This window comes from Microtus pennsylvanicus, chromosome 1, assembly GCF_037038515.1.
Source record: "Microtus pennsylvanicus isolate mMicPen1 chromosome 1, mMicPen1.hap1, whole genome shotgun sequence".
Taxonomy (NCBI): domain Eukaryota; kingdom Metazoa; phylum Chordata; class Mammalia; order Rodentia; family Cricetidae; genus Microtus; species Microtus pennsylvanicus.
The window spans coordinates 201338839-201359056 of NC_134579.1; the positions used below are offsets into that span (position 1 = coordinate 201338839).

At 37.6% G+C, this 20218-nt stretch overlaps 1 protein-coding gene across 8 annotated transcripts in view; it reads left to right on the plus strand.

Annotated features, from left to right (window-relative positions):
• The window catches only part of Adgb (androglobin), a 118595-nt gene that overhangs the window by 30107 nt on the left and 68270 nt on the right, over positions 1 to 20218 (plus strand). For 7 of the 8 annotated variants that reach the window (XR_012907910.1, XM_075949071.1, XM_075949057.1 and 4 more), the window contains 3 exons: positions 4061 to 4200; positions 6637 to 6723; positions 8580 to 8827. Coding sequence is in view for 7 of the 8 variants with exons in the window: in XM_075949071.1 (XP_075805186.1) it covers positions 4061 to 4200; positions 6637 to 6723; positions 8580 to 8827 (475 nt within the window). In the remaining variant the exon portion in view is untranslated. Of the gene's footprint in view, positions 1 to 4060; positions 4201 to 6636; positions 6724 to 8579; positions 8828 to 13442; positions 13578 to 20218 lie in introns of all 8 variants that reach the window. The other variant, XM_075949108.1, reaches the window with a different exon arrangement.

Consider the following 20218-nt stretch of genomic DNA (forward strand, 5'->3'; position numbering starts at 1 on the left):
TTTTGATAAGTATATTCAAATTATTCCTTTTAATTTGAGTTTAAAAGTCATTTATACTAGATAAAATCACAAATTAATTTGCCATTTTACTCTTTGTTACCCCTTTTGTTTTGAAATTTGTCTAACTCTTTTGACTTTCTGTGTTTCCTTGAGTGTTCGTTGGGATTCTGTTTCAATTTTTCTGTCTTATTTTTGTTGTTGTTGTTTCTGCATATACTCCGTATATATTTCCAGATATTAAAATATACACACAAAGCTTTACATAGCCCTTAGTATCAACATTTTATCATTTGAATTGGCATCTAAATATCTAGCCACCATCTCAGAACCTTCACATATCTCCCCTTTCTGAGATAGTTTTCTTAAATAGTTTCTGAATATCTTGAGAACTTCATCAAAAAATTCTTGAAGATTTATTTTATTTTTAGTTATGTTTGTGCCTCTCCCTCTGTCTCTCTGTCTTTCTCTGTCTCTGTGTCTGTGTCTGTGTGTGTGTGTGTGTGTGTGTGTGTGTGTGTGTGTGTGTGTGTGCAGGTGCCCATGGAGGCCAGAAGAGGGTGTAAGATGTTTTGGAACTAGAGTTACAGGCTGTTGCCAGTTGACTAATTGTAGGTGTTAAGAATAGAACTCTAGTGGAGGTGCAGGGGAAAGTCAGATCCAGCCCAGTCTATGTGGTTTTGATCACTCAACTATTGCTGAAATATCTTTCCAATAATAACTCATTTCTTGAAATTTTTTTTGTTGTAATTCATACTATTAATTTAAATAATGTATTATGCTTTCATCATGCTTATAGAAGGAAGACAGCATAAATGGATATCCATTTACCTAGAATTTAATTGTGGAAAATACTAAACTTTGAATGTGATAATATACTAAAATATTTTTATAATTTATATTTTTAGTTTTATTTATTTCAGTAATTTATACTTACAAATCTATATTGCTTTTATTTGCATCACAGCAAGAGAAATACCTGGCAGAAGTGATTACAGGAGGAACGATTTACTTTAGTTCATTATTTCAGAGAACTCAACCCACTGGCAAAAGCGTGTGGTGAAACAAAGCAGACCATGCCATGATGGGCCAGCAAGCAGAGAAAGGGAATCCTGTCTTTGGTTGGCTTCCCTCTTCCCCCTCTTTGATGCTACCCAGACCTCCCATTTACTCCCACCTGCATGAGGGTGGGTCTGGTCATTCATCTTCTTTGGAAGCATCTTCTTTAACACATTCACAGGAACGCCTAACTAAGCTCCCAGATGACTCTAAGTCTAGATGTGTTGACAATGGAGGTCAATGATCACAGGGGACTCCTCTTTAGAGGTAGATTTAAAAATTTTTTGAAAATGAGATTTTTGAAGAAATGATAGGGTGCTAATAAAAATTTCAATATTTAATATATGATTTACATATGATTAAATAGTAAAATAGCAAAGCCAAAAATCATTTAGCATTCAATGATGAGTTCTTAAATTCTATTTTCACATACTTATATTTATTTAAACTTCTATAATAAAATACTATATACTTGGATATACAGTGTAACTTACCAACAACAGAAATTGCTGAAAGTCCAAGTAACCAGGTGATTGTATAACCTCATATGACACAAAAGAGCTCAAATCTTTATTCATTTATAAGGACACAAGTAGTTTCATGAACCCACAACCCTTATAATTTAATCGCCTCCCAAAGGCCTCACGCCTAGTACTAATATATTGACTGTTAAAATTTCAAAATACTTTTTGAGGGCAAAATAACCATCTATAGAAATTACCTATGTATACACAAATAGTAGAAATGATTGAGGAAGGGGTCAACCAAAGTGAACCAAAACATTAACAGGAGGACAAGTAGAATGTAGTCAAATTATACTTCAAAAATATACACAAAACTGAATGTTCATCCTGTGTTATAATAGACTTTTCATGCAATAGTCCTTTTGAAATATAATTGCATACACTGTAATGTGCAGAGTTCAATAATCAAAGCATTCTAAGTTGAAACTATCTCTGCGCATCTGAAAAGAGAAGGTACTGTTGAACTGCTTTAGAATAATTAGTGAGGATAGTTTAAAATTCTTCTTTCATGGGAATCCAGCTGGCCATTTGGAAACATGGTTTGCAATCAAAGTGTGGGAGGGCATCTACCTCTGCTCTTTCTTTATTGTGGCAAAATATGCCAACTCTACACACTGTTTTAACCATTTAAGGGTAAAGTTAAGTTGGCATCAAGCATTTTCACAGTTTGTGAACGCTGTCACTATTTATTTCCTGAAATTCCCATCATCTGAAGCAGAGACATTGTACTCACTAAATGAGGACTTCACACTGCTCCCCACTGTGCTGCTTGGTGACCGCTTTCTATCCCCATGAGTGCCCTAATTTCATCTCTGTGTTTGTAATAATTTATCCTGGCAGAGAGCAACATAGGGGAGAATGGTTTATTTGACTTGCAAATTTTACAGATTATAGTTTGTCGTTGCATGGAAGCTAAACAGAAACTCACAGCAGCGAATTACATCATATCCATGTAGCCAAGAAATGAAAGAAAGAAAGAAAAAAAGAAAGAAGAAAGAGAGAAAGAAAGAAGAAAGAGAGAGAGAGAACGGAAGGAAAATAGGAAGAAAGAAAGAAATATGTAGATACTTTGGTTCAACTAGCTTTCTCTGTACATAGTCCATGGTTCAAAACACTGAATGGTACCGCCACTTTAGCTGGCAGTAAAAGTTCCCCACAGGCCAGCCTGATTTAGACCATCCCTCGCTGACACCCGCTTTCCAGGTAGTTCTAGGGTGTGTCAAGTTGATGACTAAAATTAGAACTGTGGCTGAAATGTAAAATGAGCAAAAATGAATACACAAACAAAAAATGAATTTTCATACAAAAAAAATTAGCTTTCACAGTGAACCTGCCTTTTTTGTCTTCTTGTTTCTACCTTATTTCCCTGTGAATTTATTGTTGTTATTTCAATTAAAGTTACATGAGTGGAGGTGGGGTGACTTTAATCTATAAGATTTAACCTTTAACTCTGTTTTACCCTTCTCCATCTATGGAGGAAGAAAGAGACAGATACAAACTACTACATAAGTTAATATTGAATTCAGAGTTAGGAGCACCATACAAGAAAAGTATTTCACTTTCTCATGACTTCCCTCTAGAAAAATGAGTTGCATTTTTCCTCTTTTCCTAGAGTGTTTTGAACATACTATGTTTTATATTATTCATATATGCTCATATATAAAAATAATATAACAATATAATAATAAAATGAATATATATACACTTATATATTATTAATAAATATCATTTATATATTATACATATATATAGGCTTTCCCCACAAGACCATAAGTATTTAATGGCAATAGTATCATGCCACTATGACTATTGTGGGACTCACAATGCCTGATGTTACTATTGAAAATACTTGTTAACACGAAAATGAATTCATAAGAATCTAGGCATGTAAGCTAAAACAAAAACAATTATAATTTGAGCTTGCTTGTTTCATGCTTTTAATTATGAAATGAAGAGCTTTTAGTTAAACATATAATGGTTTGATTAAAGAAATTATTAATTTATTTCATGTTGAAAATTAGACCATTAACTAGAAGTACTGAAAATATGGGATTGGAAGTCTAAGATTAGTAAGTACGTATCTGGATCAGTAATAAGTATTAAAGTGATAGTGAAAGAATTTGTACTGTGAGTAAGCAAAGTATATTATGCGCAGTCTTATTTCTGGTTGAATTATGTTTTCAGTCTGTTATTTGAAATTTATTTACTTTGCAATATGCTTATAAGACTTCTAATAAAAGGAACAGTATTGATATCACTATAGTTATACTATTATAATTTATTTCAAAAGCTAAAGTAGTCAACCAGATCAGTTCTGAAACCTGTATCTTAGCTTTCTAAGGTAAGGTGTTAACACCAGGTGTTTGTTTGTTTGTTTAACACAAATGAGCAGAAATATGTAGTAATGTCTGAGGGGGAGAACACTATAAAGCACTGATGACATTACCTCTGACATTGCATTGCTTTCTTCTCATGTTTAGGGTTGCTGGAGAAAGATAACTATTGATGACTTTTTTCCATTTGATGAAGATAACAATCTATTGCTTCCAACTACAACCTATGAGTTTGAACTCTGGCCAATGCTGCTGTCTAAAGCCATCATTAAGCTGGCAAACGTTGAGTATGTAATGAAAAACTATCTTGTATTTATATGAAAATAAAAGGGCACTTACATCCATGCTAAGAGCCTTTAACATTTTAATTCAAGGAATTTTTTTTTTCTTGTAATCAATGTAAACTTCGAAGTATAAAAATTAAGGTGACCAGTGCACTGGCTTGAAGTATTGGCTTAACTGGGTAAAGGACAAAATATCTCAAGAAAGAATAGAATAATCAAAAATTATTCTATTCTCAATGCTTCCTTACTAGGAATGGAAAGTATATCACGGAAAATATTTCATGCTAGTGAGGCAAATTGTTTATTAGAGGAAATATTAAATAATCTAAATGATAAAAAATATATACTAAGATCCAATTAATGATTTAGAATCTGTATATGCAGCAATACTGTACAAACCTTAGAAAGATCTGAACTCATCAGAAGGATGCCAAAATAGGCTTCAGGCTTTTGTTCCCTTTAGCTCCTTCATCATGATGAAAACTCCTCCTTTACTTCAGTATGTTTGCAGAATGTGTTTATATTTATCTACCTACAAGACTTTGCACTCAACATACAAGTCTGCCATGACCTTACGGGCAGGTCTTTCTTCCATCTGGTCCTTTCGGGATAACTCAGAGTGATAACAGGGCTCAGATACCTGAGTAGATGCTCTTGGCATCTGCACAACTCAGTGGGCCATCCTCACTCTCACTGCAGGAGCCTGATCCCACAACCTCCTGCAGTGTGCCATAGGAACTCCATCCTCCGCAGACCTCACCCTCCTCCTGTCCACCTGTGCTCAAAGCCCAGCCCCTCCCCTTCCCTCAGAAGCATTAGCAATACCATCGAGATGCCAGGGCTGCTTTGTGTAGATATCCCTTTGACTGGCCTTTCTTTTGTCTCTCAAGGCTACCTAACAAAACAGCCACCACTACTGTCAGCCTCCTGATTTTTCTTGCCAGCCCTCAGTTTCTACTGATAATTTGTTTCACTCAACTTTCGGTCCTCCATTTCAATGATTTCTTTGTAAAACTTTTGCCAAGATTTTTTTTGGGGGGGGACAGCTACATATTTCTAAGTATTTCTATTGGTGGCAGTTATGTCTGTTTGTTTGGGGAAAAAATAAGTATAATGCTCTTCATGTTCCTGAGAATTGGAGCTGAAAGGCTGGTGAAACATTGAATAGATGACCCGGATAGCTGCAGCAATACTTCATTTGCTGTAAAGCCCATGGTTCAGTGGAATTCATTAAGAACATGACTATTAATAGAGTTATTCTTTTAAAATGAAAAAACAAGGCCAGCTTGAAAAGAAAAGACTAATAAGTAGAGTACATTTTTAAACATTCCTAGTAGAAACTGCCTCACAAGATGTCCTTCATATTTTTCTGTAAATTCATCTCAGATTTGATTTTATATGTGAGGCTTAGCGTTCCACAGACAAACCTAATATATTGTAATGATTTACATACCCATGTGGAATATGGAACGAAAAGAGCATCATTTCCATAAGGCTTGCAAAGTCACTCATAAAATGAAATTACCAGAGGCGTTTAGGGGAGACAGTGAACCACACACCAGATTTATGTTGTCTTTGAGAAATGTAGAGGCATCGGGATTCATAACCCATTAAGTAAGCCAGTGCGAATCCATAAACAGCGGCTGCACCACTGATAAGCTGTGAATTCTTTCAAATACAAGGATGTGTGTTGGTCAGTCAGCTTCATTAGCACCATGCTTGGCACAGGGAAGACTGTGCCTTCACTTTGGGGTAGAAGAGGCTATGGTATTTCTCTACATAGACGGATATACATGTAAACACACTAATTGCCCACAGAAAGCACTCATAGGCAGACAGACCAAAGCAGAGCGTGGCCTTTGGCCAAAGACAACCTCCGACTATGTCATACGGCCAGGTCTACTCCTTTGCAGGATGGACAATGTATTTCTGTTTTCTCTTCCACTCTCAAAGTTTCACTAAGGATTCCTCATGTTTATCTTTAGTCACCGCATGGGCATCTCCACATAATCTCTGCAATTGCGATGGTAAAACCTCTCCACTTTGAAGAGAACACATCCACACACAGAGCATAGAAATGAGTTAACAAAATTTTACACTATTTAATACGAGCGTGTTTTATATTTAGGAAATTGATAGAAGAGCTTTTAGAGAAATAGTTCCTAATATGTGACTCCCTTGTTAAAAGAAAACAATAAAATCATATATTCATGATTTCAAAATAAATTTGAAAGCTTTGTATTGGGTCTACTTATGCCTTTTTGTAAACAAATTAAAAGCATCTGGCTTGTGAGATAGCATTCTATTACTCTGTGATGTGCAGCCGGTATGATCCCCTACATTGATTACTATGATGCTGTGTAGAGTGTTTCCTAGTCTTTATTTACTGCTGCGTGTTTCTAATCGTTGATAACTATAGCACCATGCATTTTCTTTCAGCATCCATGTAGCTCAGAGGCGAGAGCTGGGAGAATTCACAGTTATCCATGCGCTTACTGGATGGTTGCCTGAAGTCATTCCTCTTCAGTAGGTTTTTATTTTTTCTTAATAAGAAACATTTACTCATTATTTGTTTCTTTGTTTATTGGGGGTGGTTATGGAGTGGTGTGCCAAGGTATCTATGTGGATGTCAGAAGAGAACATTAGGGCTCAAGGGATTAAATTTAGGTCGTCAGGCCTAGCAGCAAGCATCTTTTGCCTACTGAGCTATCTTATCAACCCCTCTCCACTAGGTCTAAAGACTAAGTTTCTCATATATTTTTTTTCTTTCTTTCCAACATTTCTTTATAATCTTTAAGAACATTGCAAGAAGGGTCATGTTTTTACAAAATGTTTGGTAGCATAGCATTTTATAGTTTTTAAAATCCCTGGGAGTTTAGGGTAAATTATTCCTCCTTATAAAGCAGAATACCTCACAAGATTCTCTGTTGAATCAAGGAGAGACTAATTATAAATCAAGCAAAATCCGTTTGTGTTTTTCTACCTGCAAGACTCATGCACCCAGTACACAGAAGGCCAGTCTGCCATGTTGTACAGACAAGCCTTTCTTCAGTTCTAGTCCTTATAGTGCAACTCAAAATGCCAGTGAGGCTCAGATGCTGGGGTCGACGTACATGACAACTGTGCAGCAATGCTCTATGGGAATATCCTCACATATGCCGCAAAAGTCTGATCCCGTACCTTCCTGCAGTGTGCCACAGCAGCTCTGTCCTCCAGCTCACCCTCCTGCTTTAGCAGTCCCTGTCAGTCCTGTGCTCAAAGCTCAGCCCTCCCCACCTTCTGAAGGAAGTGTAGCTTTTTGTTAGGTATCTTCACACATACAGGGAGACTCCAGGTACTTAAATAGATAGCTCTGAACCTAAGCTCCTACAGCATCTTCAGGAAAAAAAAAAAACATGTATTGTTAGGGAAATGTCAGGACAAGGGGAAAAGACCTGAGTTGCTGCAGGTGGCTATCTTGGGAAGGCAAATAGGTATCCTGAGAGTACAGATTAACACAGCTTTCCCTGTAGGTCCCATTCAGTCCACAGTTGTTTCAGTGGTCATTTTTTTGCCTGCTGTGCTTGGCACAGTGACACCAAATAGAGTGTGTCCTTAACCAGTGTCTGGGAGTTGGGTTAGTAATCCGTAAAGTGTTTCAAAGGCTTCCTAGAAATGTGTAAACAATTCTTTAGGCTGTGAAAGCAGAAGCACGTAGCTTCCTTGCCTCATCCCCGGACTCCAAAGGATTCATTGAAATTAATGTTGTTGACTAGTGTGGGAAAATCAACTCAGAACAGACAGAATAACAAGGAAGTAGGATAGATACGAATAATTCCAGAAAAGTGTGTGATTGTGTAAAACTGTACTATATGCTAGGGAATTGTAGAGGACCAATGACATATGGATCAGGGAGGATCTTCGTAGTTAAAGGCCTTTGATACTGTCTTAAAAATTCTTCCACATCTCCAGAGAGTGAGGATATAATTGGAAAATTTTACTCAGGAGGATGCCTTTGTATGCATATGGTATTTATACATGGATAATATACATACACATTTAAAGTAGATGGATATATATGTATTTATATATATATATAACATATGCATGTATAACATATAGACACACACACATATATATATTTCACCTGCCATGATTTTAGCATGCCTGTCTCCTCTGCCAAACCCCAGTGATGCACTAATTTTGGTCTCTTTATCATCAAAGACTGGCAATAGCAGGAAATGCATTAAAAGCATGGTCAATTAATGGTATTGCTAAATAAAGTTGAGGTAGAAAATGAAATTAGTCTAATAAACTAAGAAGTTAACCAGTCTGTTACTAGCTTCTCGATGTCAGGTAGAAAACAGGCATCTGAGAACTAATGCCAATGTTTTTCCTCTAAGTCCAGGGTATGTGGACAGAGTTTGGGAGCTCTTGAAGGAAATACTGCCTGAGTTTAAGCTCACAGAAGATCCCAGTTCTGAAAGCAAAATCACAACGGTAGACAACAAACTGAAGGAAACTGGGAAAGAGACAAAGGATGTCAAGGAAGTGAAGGATGGAAAGGAAGTGAAAGAGGGGAAGGATTTCAAATCGGAAAGTTCCCTTACGACCCTGAAGGGTTCAGATAAAGGCGACAAATTTTCCAAGGGTAAGATACGGGAAGTCGTGACCAGGCCATGACTGAGATGCCTTACAGGCTCTGTTGAGGCTAATGATACTTTTTTGGTGTTGCTACCATTTCTTAACTCTCTCTTCGAATTTTAGAATTCTCAGTGATGTGAACTGCAGATAATTATTGCCTCGTTACCTTTCTTTCAGTAAATATCAAAGGTGACTCTCAATTCTGCTGATATTAAATTCCTGTTGTGTTAGAAGGAGGCAAGGTACTGAAGTCTAATCCCTACTGGGATACCTTTCTCATGTTTATGTGCAGAGTGGGATGGACCCCCACAGCGAAGCAGGAAACTGACCTTTTATGTAGCCTATGCTCACATCACATTTTCAGAGAATGTGGTATGAGCATAGGTTACATAAATTAAAACCATTATAAGATGGTGGTTCTAATCTGAAGAAAAATAATTTCAAATTATTTTTACAAAGTATATAGTTATTTCTATTTTCAAGATGAAAAGTTGATTGAATAATTGCTTGTTCTATGTCTACTGAACTATTTTATAATTATGTATATGAAGAAACTGCTTGTGAAGTAGAATTAAATCTACTAGGAATTACTTAGGTTTTTCTGTATATTTCCGTTAAATGGCCTTCAGATATTTTATGTTTTACAAAGTATTAACGTTTTGTCAGAATTATTCTTTATCAAGATTGTTTCTAACTAAGGAAGGAGGGAGAGAGACAGGAGATCACAAATTGTAGCCAGCTTGGGCAACCATCATGTGAGCTATGGTGAGACCCTGTCTTAAGAATCCAAAGGTTATAACTCAGTGCTATAACACTTGCCTAGCATAGGCAAGGCTTTAAGTTTGAATCCCAGATCTAAAAAGGAAAAGAAAAGTTGATAAAAGATCTTATCTGCCAGTATATGTTACCATTATTATACAGAAAATTTTATTTTATATCTTCAAAAATATATCAAGATCAGAGGCATGAACAATGTGTGTCCACTCAGGCCTATTTCGATGAAAATAAGCAATAAAAAATGTGAGTGGATTTATTTTTTCAGTATATTTTCAATTAATTTTCTTCTAGAAGTCCTTTTTGATGTTTTACAAGTTAATACTCAGGTATTATATCACTAATACTCACCTAAATATACTCTTTGCTGACAAAAGTACAGGTAATTTTCTAGGAATTAGTGATAAACATGGTAAACAGAAACAGATGTGGAAAAACCCACATTCTGAACCTGATGGTCCAGTGGGAAACACTGACTAATAAAAAGGAAGCCATGCTAACCTGAGGTTGAAAAATAAACTTTAAAGATAAATACAGGAAGCTATGTAGTCTACGAAGGTGAGTGAGAGTAACCCGATAAAGAAGACAACCGCAGCCAGGATCCTGGTGGTGGAGGAGAGCCAGCACAGAGATTAGGAAGCACATGGAGGAGGGCAGTGTATTGCAGGGCAGGGTGCATGATGTGTTCAGATGAAGCAGAGTGAAAGGATCCTTGGTTTAAGAGGAGCTGGATTGGAGCAGGAGTGGGCAGCTTGAGAGTTCTAGGCCATGTTAGAGGTCCCGGTCTTCATGTACGTGTTGCTGACCTATTGTCGGCCAGTGGAGAGTTTGGAGGAAATCAAGATCAAATCTGCTCTTTCAAAAGATGATTTCTGCCATCACTAACAGGAATATTTGGGAGGAGGGGAGCTGAGAGAGGATCAGAGAGGAAATTGTGGGCAGATGTAGATTAAACCAGCTTGAGAATTGTTGGATCAGCTCATGTTAGATTAAATGGCATCTTGGAATAGAGAAAGTGGAGAGGCCCAATAAAAAGACTGATTCAAAAAGGAAAAAATAAAAAGCAACAAGAAAAGAGTAGAACTTGGTTTGCGTAATTTGTGGAATTCTGAGTTGTAAAACTGGATAGATGGTGAGGTCTACCAGAAGGCACTTATAGAATGATTTTGGTCATATTTTAATCTGAAATGCCTTAAAGATAAACATTGATTTTTTAATATCAAAGGTCTCAAACTGTGTATTTAGGAGACTTTTACAGGTGCACTTGATATTTCTCAAAAATACAGCATAGACTAAGGGAGGAACTGAGTCCAAAGATTATAAAGATCTGAGAATTGGTAACAATGACTGACCGATGAGGGAGAGAAAAGAGTAGCTGGAAAAGTGGGGCAAGAAAAGACGAGTGTGCTAGCCTTGAAATCAAGGGGGAAAGTTCCTTCAAGAATAAGAAAGGCTGTTTCAAATATTATACTGAGGTTAACTGTGATGTTCACTTCAGTTTCTCCACTAGACTGTTGGTTGTGGGAGGTAGTGGACATTGGGAATGGAGCATATGGAAAGCTGTGGAAGAGAGCCAAAGAAACAGGACGAAATATAATGTACAGACAAGTCTGGGAGAAATTCAGCTTGGAATAACAATAGAGCAATAAACGGGAAGCTGATAGTTATTAGCATGAGATACACAGAATCTATATTGGTTAATTTAGTGAGGGAGAATGTGGCAGTTCCCAGGGTAGCTCTCTCTCATTTAAGCTGGATATTCCCAGGAACCACGTAGAACTGTTGAGTTCTCCTCAGCTATGGGAACCTGCGCTCCTTCTTTCTAATGTGCAGACACAGGCCATGTAGCCATGGGGTGAACACATACAAGGGTAGGTAGGTAGACAAGCTTGGTCCGGAAGAGGTTGAGGATTTATGACACAAAGATTCGAATATTCTCTGGTTCTAGGAAGCCTAGCTGTGAGCTGAGAATGAGGTTGAGATGGGAGATGGAGACTTGGTGGAAATTCCATAGCAATGTGGTGATATTTGTAAAACTATGGAAGAATTATATCCAGTAACATTCAGCTGATAAGTTATTTATAGTGAGGATAACAAAATCATGGAATTAAATGACAAATGACATATTAGTCTAGTGCTAAACACTAAGCCATTTTATTTACATGTTTTTATGGGATATATTATAAATAAAATTCTAAATAGGAGTTTGAAAGTAAAGTTCAGTTTTAAAACTGTAACTGAAATCACATATTGCTGCACAAAATTAGCTTAAGTTGTGTCAGTATTTATAAAAAATAAAATTTTATTATCCTAGTTTTTAATACTTAAATTTCTCAAACAGCTCAGCCTACATTTGAAGTTTATAATATGTCTAACATATATTTTAAATCTATTCTAAACACCATGAGACAGGTTTATTTTCTATGCTAAGAGACATTAGAAGTAGTTGAGGTCATATTTTTAATAACTGCCCTTTTTTTAAAAAAGTGATCAGGCGACCAATGAGGGTTATAAATTTAGCAGTTGATGTAGATAATCTAAACTTTCATTCCAAATTAAAGAGACTTATTAGGCAACAAAAAAATACTTCACATTTTAAAAAAATTAAAGTCTTTTCATGGAACTATGCTCATGAGTAAAAATTCAAATGGTGGGGACAGCTCGGTAGATGGTTTATTGCACAAGCCATACTGGAAACAGGTGGTTGGTTGGTTTGTGGGTATTGTTGGATTTCATTCCCATAAGAGGATGCTTTACTGAAAGAAAATGGTATTTGTTTGAGCTAAAGTCCCCAAGTAGGGTAAATTGAGAAGGTCTTGTATAGATAGAACTAAACTTGCAGTGCATGATGTGCTGTTCTTGTTTGTTTTCATTTTAAGATGAGAAAACTAACCTGACATTGCAATTAAATATAAATAAAATATATTCAAGGGCCTGAAGAAATAGCTGCCTAGTTAAGAGCACTTTCGGCCAAGCATGAGTATCTGAGTCTAGATCCCCAGGATCTGAGTCTAGATTCCCCAGGATCTGAGTCTAGATTTCCCAGGAGTGGAGTCTAGATTCCCCACATTCTGAGTCTAGATCCCTAGGATCTGAGTCTAGATTACGCATATTCTGAGTCTAGATTCCCCAGGATCTGAGTCTAGATCTCCAGGATCTGAGTCTAGATCTCCAGCATCCACATAGAGAGTGTGGGGCTGCCTGTGTAACCCGAGCACTGTTGGGGGCAGAGACAGGAAGATGTATGGAGTTTGCTAGCCAACAAGTCTAGCTGAAATAGTAGGTTCCAGATTCAGAGAGAGAGAGAAAAAGAGAGAGAGAGAGAGAGAGAGAGAGAGAGGGGGGGGGGAGGGAGAGAGGGAGAGAGGGAGAGAGGGAGAGAGGAGAGAGAGGAGAGAGAGAGGAAAGAGAGACTGTCTCAGGGAGTAGAAGAGAACGTGAGAACAGGGCACCAGCACCCTCCTGTGTACTTGGCTGTGTACTTGGGCTCCACAGGTGCTCTTGCTCAGAGTACACAAATGCATTCAAGTCACTCTCCACATGCAACATAAAACTGGATATAATAATTTAATTATTACACTCAATATTAACTAATTCTGCGCCGATTTCACAGCCCATGTTAATTTTTAGAATTGTTTTCTCTCATTTAATGTGGTATCAATCAGAGGAGATTACATTTTGGGAGAAATCAAGGCTGCAGTTTTACATTTAAGTACTATTTTACATTATTTACATTAAGTACAGTTTTACATTTAAGTTTTGACCTTCTTAGGACACACTGGCTGAATATGTAGCACAGCCTAATGTTTTCTAGATAAAAGATTTACCATTTTTTCTTAATGTGTTAGAGAAAGCAGATGCAAAAGACCTTGGCAAGAAGAGGAATAAGGATGGAGAGAAGGAGAAGGAAAGATTCAAATTTTCACTCCATGGTTCGAGACCCTCATCTGATGTTCAGTACTCTATGCAGTCCTTGTCAGATTGTAAGCTCTCAGTCTCTTATAGTAACTACCTTAGTCTCTGCCTAAACTGATGGAAAATGTTGGAACGTAGAATAGTACACTCTCTTTTACGTGTCTAAGTAACCATGTTCAAATTTTCCCTCCAACTTCGGCTCCTTTGTGTAAATGATAGCTTTGTATGTTGTTAGGGGATGAAAACAAAAGCAAAATTTCCATTGACAAAACCTCATCTTTTAAAAATAACTAAATTCTGCTTTCCCCCTTTCTTTGTCAAAGTAAAAGAAATAGCACCCCTTGCCTTAGAACTCATGGTGATGCACACTTTTAATCCCAGCACTACGGAGGCAGAGGCAGGTGGATCTCGGGGTTCGAGAGCAGCATGATAGATCGACATAGTGAGTTCCAGGCCAACCAGTGCTACACAGTGAGATCTGTCTTAAACAGGCAAACACCCTACAAACACTCCAAGTATCAAATCAAACAGCAACAGCAACAAAACTAAGCAAGTCACGAATATGCAGAATATGACGCAGGTTGGGGCTGTGAGCTCTGCCCATAGTCAGATCTCTGCATCAACACTGGGTGGAGGAGTACCAGGCTAGTGAGAGAGCCCCTCATCAGCCAGGTTCCCTTTCTTCTTCATCACCACAGCAGCATCTAAGAGAGTTCTCAGAGTTAAAGTCTGAATTATTCATCTGTTGGTATGTCACATTTCAGCATATTCATGATGACTGTTTTAATTCTGAAAAGTGCTTAAGACAGAGCCCTGGTTTCCGCTGAGCTCTACGGGACGAGTGTCATCTGACAGAGTGCCTGTGTAGACATCCTTTTCCTATGCAGTTAATTTTAAGTGGCTTTGGAAGCTGCATTCCCTTCACTCGGCTGCTTTAGTTTCATTTGTAGTAGCTTGGAGATGGACCCTGAGGTTTCAAAAGATTCCTGACTTATAGAGTCAGTTCCTACGTGAAAGAATGACTTGATTTCTACACTATTTGTATTCAGTTTGACAATAGTAATACAATATGCTGCACCTAGCTCTGAGAAGGCATGAAAATTTAATACAAAACCTATGTCTTATTAATTTTTTGGAAATTAATGTTTATCACAGCTGTAATTACAATGAAATGGCATTCATGGCTTTAAAATTCTATAAATAAGATAAATGAAGGTGATAAAAGTTCTTTAGATATTTATGCATGGTTTATCATATGTGTGCTTACATTTCTGCAATATCTACTACAATCTACTATATGCTAATAACTATGTGATATTTAAGGCTCCCCCTCCCAGTTTGTTATTTTCAAAGTAAATGTATTTATGAATGCAACTTACAAATGATTCAAACAGTACATTTTATTGTTTTAATTACAAGAAATTAAGGCAATTTATGTCAGGAATTCTTCCAAACTGTATTGAAGAGAACTATGGTCCTGTTCTAGAGTTCTGACACCTTTAATTGTGTGGATTCTGAAGCTCGCTGCCAGGAGAAGTGGGAGAAGAGATGGGATGATTATGGTTGAGATCTTTAAGGACCAAACTCATTGATCACTTCTGTTTGTATTCCTTTCTATCACAGTTAGCCCTGCCTAACTCTCTGTAAGGGAGTTGGAGAGACAGTTTGCTTAGATGTTTTAGAGAAAGAGGACTCCCTCTGGTGGACAGTAGCTAACCTCTGTCAAATTTTACTGTCCTGAACACTAGATACCCATTTCATCCTTTCTGTACATATGTATTTAATACTTTACAAAGACCATGACCCAAACTATTCAATAAGTGCACCTAGTTCCAGTTCTAAGACCTTTGGGGTGTGCACTTGCACACACATACAAGCGCCACACCTCGTCTCTTATGTTTTGTTGAAGACAGATTAACTGCAGTATAAGTTCCCATTCATAAAATGAAACAAGAGGGTGAGTTCTAGTCACTGCTCATTATCAACTATACAATTCTTCTGAGACAGCCCTCTGTAAACCTTTGCCCCCACAGATGGGAAGCCTATTGGCACCGGCTGTGGTATTTTGGAACAACTCCAAATGAGTTGGAGGTGGGTTTGCAAATCCAGGAAGTTGATCTTCAGAGTTCACCCATTTAACCACTGTATTATTCTTCCCCTCAATATCTGCTGATAGAGCAATCTTTAAATGTTGGACAATTTCCTGACGAACTAAATTCAAAATGTAACTTAAAGAGAAACTTGGATTCAGATTGTGACATTAATGAAAAACGCCTAGGTTTTAATCTATGAATGAATCAGACCCTTCTAATATCTGACCAAAAATTTGCCAGAAATATTAGATACACAAACATATTACCTACAAGTTAACTTAGATTTTGTAACTTAGCAAGAGTCAAAAAATATATTTAAAAGGATCAAAGTCTGGTAAAAATAGAATATGGTTTTGTGGGATTGTAAGCAGGGCATTTTCTGAGTATGGAAGAGATTGCCAAGTTTCGTAATTCTCCCACTAAGAGCAGCTGTGCTGTGTTTCCCCTGGATTCCTTTAAAGGTAGATTCGCTTGAGCTTGTGCTGTAGCCCATGAAACACGAGCAGGGGTGATCCTTGTAGCTTGTTCATGGAATGCCCTATACACAATTCTTCCTTTGCTCTCCTGACACTGTGGAGAGCTTAGTGTTAGAGTGAGTGGGAAGAGTGGGAAGCCATGAAAAACTATGTGGAGACCTGCTGTGTATCTGTAACGTCCCCTTCATGCTGTGTGTAAGCAAAAGGAAACTAGCGACATTTGTAAAGCTATGTAATTCTGAGTGGCTATTACAGCAGTCGGAATCACTTAGTGATGCACGAAACATTGCCAAGCTTAGCGTGCCAGTTACAAGGTGAATATACGTGGGCCCTGCCTAGCAGTGGGTGGCTGCAATGAGGAAGGAAGTGTCTCAAGCTGACATCCACTAAGACCTAGACTTTCACCACAAAAGTTGGTGAAACTAGAAGTTGTTACAGGTTGGAAAGTGGCTATGCAGTTAGTGATTTTAAATTTCAGAAATATGCAGAAGAGTGACTATTAATGCACACTGTTTATTTATAATATTTAGTCTTAGCGGGGCATTTCATATAAAAGATAAACCCGGAAATAACAGTCTGTTCAAGAGAAAAAGGAAAACAAATGTCAGAGATCAAAGAACTACAGAATTAAGGAGACCACTTCTTAACCACAAATGAATTGACCTAAAACCTTTAAGAGGACCATGATTTCCATATGTATGTGTCGTTATAGTTTGTTATTATTCTTCCTCCCTCACTGCCCACCCCTTATCTCCTTCTGTGTGGTTCCCACTCTTTGTCCAAAAAGTTCCCCTTCTCCTTTCACATCTTTTAGTGCCACCGTATTCTTTTTTTTACCTCTCTCTTAAAATGTCTCTTCCTCGTCTACCATAGTCCCCATTCTAATTTAATGACACATGCACACACTCACCCATACAGCCACACACATGTATACCATCCAACTGAATTTCTACATATGTGTACTAAGTAAGCCTGTTAGAAAAATTACTTTGCTGTTGAGTTTTGCAGCATATTGTGAAATTACAAACACCTTCTGGTGGAAGATGATCTGACAAGCCTTCTGGTCAGCCTATTCTTCTTCTGCTATTGCTATTAAAGCAGCGGTTCTCAACTCATGGGTCATGACACCTTTGATGGGTCAAACAACCCTTTCAAAGAGGTCTATTAAGGTCATTAGAAAACACAGATATCTAATTATCATTCATAATGGTAGCAAAATAACATTAATAGAGTAGCAATGAAAAGGTATGGTTTGGGGTTACCACAACATAAGGCACTATATTAAAAGGTCACAGCTTTAGGAAGTTTGAGAACCAGTGCTCGAGAGGATAATTGATAAGAAGTGACTGGACAGGCTCGGTACCCCTTTCCATTAACTTCTCACATTTTATAGCTCTTCATCTTGCATATATTTCTTAACCTATCTTCAATTTAGCTTTCTCACTTGAAAAAAGCCATGCCATCCATACAAAACTTATTTCATCAGGCTCGTGACTCAGGCAAACTTCTTAGGGCAGCAATTAGCACATAGAAAACATTTAATGAAAGTCAGCCACTGCACAAGCATTTGTTGTAGTGTTTGTAGTGATTTTGTAATTATTTGGAGTTCATCCCCTGGCAAATCAATGTTCTAGGCTGAAATTGTTATATATTAAGACAGTACAATCTAACAGACGATGAATCAATGATAAACATGATATTTGAGTAATTCTACATGCTGGTTACCAGAACTGTCTGATATTTTCTTTTAGGAAATGCAGAGAGATTCATTCCGTGTAAAATGAGGCATCTAAATCATAACTTGGTGAAACCCTCTAGGAAATAAAGCACTTACAATTAAAATGGCAGTTTTAGCAACGAGGATACTCATAGATACTGAAAAATATTGTAAAGTTGTTTTAGAAGTTAGTATTTTAAATGTCATCTCTTCATATCAAAGTGGGCCGTTTTTATCTCTCCTTTTACATTAGTCAATTATTACACATGCTGAAATGCAGGTCTGTCTGTTTGGCCATCTAGAAAGTTAGATGAGGAAATTACATGATTTCTGTTAGAGTTTTAAATAAAGATCTTATGGAACCCTTGGGGGTCAAATATTTACCTTTAAGATATTCTAAAAGTGCTTGTGTTTATATCTAATAAAACAAGAAGAAGTCAGGCATTGGTGGTGCATGCCTTTAATCCCAGGACTCAGGAGGCAGAGGCAGGAGGATCACTGTGAGTTCAAAAAAAAAAAAGGGAAAAAATGAAGGCGATGCACTGTCCTAACTTTGTGAAATAAGATGAGACAATAGTTCCCTGTGGATTTTCTGAGCCTCATTATAAATAATTGTTTTTACTGAGGAATAACAGACACTTTAGAGGTTTTTGAAAATTATTGCCTCTTCTCTTTTCCCAGACACTTACGTAATCTGTGGTAGGAGAACCATGGAAGGTTCAAGTTCCAGTGTATAATGTTGAATGATGGAGTATAATTTAGACCAAAATAATTTTATACATAAAGATGTTAACATCAAAATTTAGGAGAAAGTTAATGTGATGGGTGATTTTATGTCTTGCCTGAGCCAGGGGGTACTCAGAAATCTGGGCAAATATTGTATGAAGATGTTTTTTGGATGATATTAATATTCAGATCAATAGGCGGAGTGCAGCAGCTCATCCTGTTTCCTGTGAATGAACCTCATCCAATCAGGTAAATGCTGGATATGCAAGTTTGCCCTCCTCCTTCTTGAGTGCTTACAGACTCAAACTCACTGACCTTTCCTGGGACTGGAGTCATCTTTAGACAGGAATTACTCATTACTTCACCTGGGTCTTCCTCAATTGCCAGACTTACCCTGCAGATTAAACGATAGCTATATAGACCAACTCCTAATAACTACCCTATTTCCATATCAGTCCTTCTTCTTAATGCAACAGGACTAATGCAGATGTTGGTACTATGACTTAATGTGCTGGTATAACAAATACTAAATAACACAGCTGAGTGATGTATGGATGAGTGTGAGATGCACACTTAAAAAGTCCTGAATGGCTGTAAAGGGCTGAGTGGTAAGATTTCCAGATGTGACAGATGTTGTGGGACAAGTCCTGTTTGGAAGCAAGGAAGATGTGGTTCGAAAGGAAAGGCGATTCTTATTGCGAACTGGAAAGGAGGTTGCTGGAAGTGTATTCTAGTGTTTTGTAGAAGCAACAACATGTGAATTGTGACACTGGATATTTACCTGAGGTGATTTCCAAGCAGGGCTGGGCATGAAGGCTACGGTCTTAACTATGAGTGGTAATATATGATGGGAGGCTAAAGGAAAGGGATCGTAAACCAGAAACCAATAAAAACTTAAAGACTAGAAAAAAAATTCACTCTGACCTTATCCTAAAGCAGGAAAACTTGTAAAAGAGTGCCAAGGGTGTGGCTTGAAGCCATCCATAAGGAAGTTACTCACTGTGGAGTACACCAGGTCAAGTCCACAAAGAGTAGGGATAGAAATGGTATTATCCACACGGAGGCTATCTTTTAGAGGAAACAGATAAGATGAAAGGAAGGCTGTTTGTAACTTTTCAAGACTGGACCATAGAACTATTTGTCTATGAATGAATATGCAGGTAAGTCCCCAAGATGATCCAGAGGTAATCAGGACTTCATCTAATCAGGCTCCCAGGAGACAAGGCTGTTTCCCATTCAGTTGCAGAGGGTGAGCCCTGCTTCTTACTTTTAGTAACCCCTATTACCCACACAAAGAGCCAAATGGGCCTTTTATGGGTGAAGCAATTGCAAAATGTTCTCACAGGTTCTCTGGACAAAGCCAATTAGATAGATCACCATTCAGGGCCTGAAGGGAACAGTGGGCCCAGCAAACTGATAATCCAACCAAGAGAACTATTCCCAAACCTAACAGTGGAATTGCCTTGCTAAGCTTTTGTGCTAACTGGGCCTACCTGTCCTATGCTTTTCTCTCTATCGCGCTTTGGAGTTCACTTATATTGTCCAGTAGAAATAGAACTCTAGGAGAGAATTTCATTTTTATTTATAGCTGGATAAAGTTTCATTGTTTATATTTAAACAAACAACCAAAAAAGAATTGTAGGAGAGAAGTTTTACCTCGAGTTGGGTCCTGCCTTCAGTCTCACTGGAGGTGAGTT